Genomic DNA, 3,799 nt, shown 5'->3' with positions numbered 1-3,799 from the left:
ATATTTACGTATACATACATGCACACGTTTCTCAGATTATCCAACTAAGTGTTTAGAAACCTTAAATTATGTTGTTTGTCGGACTAGAAAACATTCAAAAGATTGAAAATAGTTTTTATATAATTCACAGAAAATTTTGGAAAAGAAATGTTTTGAAAATACATATATTATAAACGTCTATTGTTACTAATGATACCCAGGTAAGGCTTGTCTTTAAGCAAAGCAGCAATAACTTTTCTACTCTTGTACCTTTAAATTATTTACATTATTTTGTCTTTGTAATAGGATATACTGGTGAAGTTTGTGAGAATGTTACTAATCCATGCTCCAAGAAATCATGTGCTGGACAGAAATGTCAAGTAACGAATAATCAAGCAATCTGCATGTGTCCTTCAAACAAATGGGGGTCACAATGTCTCAAAGGTAACAGTTAAAGAAACACTACATAGGAACAAATAACTTGTATATGTTGTGATTTTTTGCATGTGTGTATGTGGTGCATGTGTGTGTGTACATTTATGATTTGGGAGTGTTACAAGTAGTCATGCTGGATAGGTAGTTTTCTCTCCCGACATTCTGTGTTCCTTTCTCAGCACTTCCTGTCGAATACCCTTTGTATATTCTAACAAGAAAGAAGCAAGTCACTTAAAAGGCTCCAATAAATATAAAAGTTTATTCTGGCATGGAATATGACTCAAACATCCCAGTGGGATTTTACAAAGACTACAAGAAATGTAACAACAGAAGATGTGTCTCCAAACATGCGATGTTATTCTCCTAGTAATTAGCAAAAGAGTTTTTTCAGGAAAAATAAAAAGGGAACTTGAGGAGATAGCCCTCAAAGATAATAATCCATTTGAAATAGGCTAAACATTCTAATGGAGAACATGATGAACTAATGGCACATGTGTGGCATAAATGCTGTGAGAGTCACACACAGGTCTGTGCTTGTTAAATGCCAATCGCCAACTGAATTCTTTTTGGTATGCAGCCAAAGTGAACAGCTGAAAGGACGCCACCTATAGGGATAGCCTATGAACACTTAGCTGCCAAGTGAGGTTATCCAACTGTATTGTTTGCGGATTGATGCAAGAACTATCGCTAAACCATCTGTGCTACTTGAGAATTTTATATTCATGTAGCATTGTATATATTTTGTAGTGTTGTATATACAATAAAGGATGTAAAAAAAGTGACATAAAGAAAGCAGTGAAGCTTGTAATTTTCTTCTGATGTCACAGAAAAGTGAGTTTATGTCAAATGCAAGTTTGTATGAGAGAAATATATTATTTTGTGGGCAAATAATCAGAATTCACTCAATGTGGTTAGTTTTGAACAACTAGTATCTATTTTATGCAGCTTCTGATGTGAACTCAAAATGATGGGATGTAAAAAGCCTGCTTTGATACAGAGTTAAAAGTCAATATGAATCATTTACTAGCTCTGCCATCATAATAGATAATTTGGATTATTTCAAGATAGCAGAACTTGAAAATATCTGAGGCAGACTTCATACCATGACTCAAACTTTGACCCTCCATAATTACTTCACTATCATTAGGGGTCAACTAGAAACAAACAATAATTATGAAGGAGCTTTGGAAAATATTCTAAAACAACTTGGAAGACATTATGAACAAAAATCTATTCCAATTGGATTAGACATAGTTGTATGATTGAGATTGAGATATTGGAGATACCCTTCAATATCAAGGAACACTAAAATCTTCCAAGTCATGGATGTTACTTAAAAATTTCACAATAGAAACATTTAACAGTTGCTTTGTTTCTTCTTTTTCTTCCTTTATTGATGTTTTTTTTTTTTGTTGTGTTCTATGCTTATGCATAAAGTTGTAAGATACCTTTCTGAGTCTGTCATAGCTTTCTGGTTTTATGGAAAATGCATACATTAATTAACTAAATAAATATGATACAAGAGATTTTTTTAACATCCCTAAATACATAATTCGCCACCTTCACCACCACTGTTCACAACATATACACATATATAAAGAAGTAGCAAAAAGAAAATACTCCAAACTAAAATTTCAAAATTAATTATAATCTTATAGATATCCCCTACGGAAGTGACTTGGTAGTTCTGAAACCCAAAGGGTTTTTTATACCAATGAATGCACATGAGTTTAGTCATATCATAGAAGATCAGCTGACCATGACCTTCTGGATAAAGTACTATGAAGACATGAACAATGAGAAACAGGCATCTGCTACAAGTATATGTCTCTATGGATCAAAGTAAGTATTGTTTGCTCTTTCTTATGTATGTATGTATGTATGTATGTATGTAAAGGTCCTTGAACGCCTCCATCAGAGATGTCTGAGACACATTCTGAATGTTGGCTGGACCTTAAAAACTCCAGATACACAGGTCCTGAGGAAAGCTAATATCTTGAATATTGAAGTGATGGTGCACAAACACTGATTATGTTGACCTGGACACCTTGTTAGAATGAATGATAGTAGGATCCCTAAATAGATGCTATATGGAGAACTTGTCATTGGAAAGCAACCCCAGCAGAAGTCAAAACTGCGATTTAAGGACTGTGTAAAGTCCTCATGAAAGGCCTGTGAATTGCGGGAGGCTGACTTGGAAGAGCAATGCTTGTCATCGCCACAGATGGAGGAAATGGGTAGAGAGAATCAATACCTTTGAAAATCAATACCAATGAAGAATTTAAGCATGCTGCTTGAAAATTCACTGCTAGTGTAATGAATAGGGAAAGCCTGGTCTGCAATATTTGCAGTCATGTATGTTTGTCAAGAGCAGGGCTCATTAGTCACCAACAAAACTGCAAGTGTAAAGTATAAGGTAGTTGTGAGTGCACAATGTTCCTAAAGGTCAGTAATGGCTTTCAGTCATGAGTGGATGGCCATCATCATGCATGTATGCATAACTTTCAGTCATCTTGTTGTATGCCACATCTTGCAAACGTAAGGTGCTATTGACATCTTGTATTTGCAAGATCTTGGTTTAATAATCTCTGAGGCATCATTTTGCAGCAGGTGCAACACATTGTCAGCTGTATAGATTGGAGCAATGTGTAATGAATTGCTTTGTCCAGGATGACCATATGTACCTGGCTATGGAATATGAAGCCTTGAATTGATGATTCCGAAATCCTAACCTGAGATCTTATGCTTGGGGAAACAATCATCTTAATCATGTATTTCTTTTATTTCTTTTACTTGTTTCAGTCATTTGACTGCAGCTATGCTGGAGCATTGCCTTAAAAGGTATTTTTTTTTGTAGAAGAAATCGACTCCCAGGACTAATTTTTTGTAAGCCTGGTACTTATTCTATCAGTCACTTTTGCTGAACTGCTAGTTTACAGGGACATAAATACACCAACATTGGTTGTCAAGCGATGATGGGGGAACAAACACACACACGCACACACTCACACATATATATATCTGTATACGTAGATATATATATATATCATGATCATCATCGTTTAACGTCCACTTTCCATGCTGGCATGGGTTGGACGGTTTGACTGCGGACTGGTGAGCCAGATGGCTGCACCAAGCTCCAATCTGATCTGGCAGAGTTTCTACAGCTAGATGCCCTTCCTAACGCCAACCATTGTGAGAATGTAGTGGGTGCTTTTACGTGCCACTGGCATGAGGGCCAGTCAGGCGGTACTGGCAATGACCACACTCAAATAGTGTTTTTACGTGTCACCGGCACAGGAGCCAGTCCAGCAGCACTGGCAACGCCCTCGCTAGAATGTTGTTTTTCATGTATCACTGGCACAAGTGTCAGTAAGGTGACGCT

The 3,799-nt window shown here is 36.5% G+C and overlaps 1 protein-coding gene across 3 annotated transcripts in view; it reads left to right on the top strand.

Moving 5' to 3' along the window:
- LOC106881248 (uncharacterized) overlaps window positions 1-3,799 on the top strand; it is a 276,422-nt gene that overhangs the window by 197,797 nt on the left and 74,826 nt on the right. For all 3 annotated transcript variants that reach the window (XR_008264114.1, XM_052967796.1, XM_052967797.1), the window contains exons 39-40: window positions 286-423; window positions 2,073-2,256. Coding sequence is in view for 2 of the 3 variants with exons in the window: in XM_052967796.1 (XP_052823756.1) it covers window positions 286-423; window positions 2,073-2,256 (322 nt within the window). In the remaining variant the exon portion in view is untranslated. The remainder of the gene's footprint in view (window positions 1-285; window positions 424-2,072; window positions 2,257-3,799) is intronic.

This window comes from Octopus bimaculoides, chromosome 5 (genome assembly GCF_001194135.2).
Source record: "Octopus bimaculoides isolate UCB-OBI-ISO-001 chromosome 5, ASM119413v2, whole genome shotgun sequence".
In the NCBI taxonomy this organism is placed as follows: domain Eukaryota; kingdom Metazoa; phylum Mollusca; class Cephalopoda; order Octopoda; family Octopodidae; genus Octopus; species Octopus bimaculoides.
This window is presented reverse-complemented; position numbering and strand designations above follow the sequence as displayed.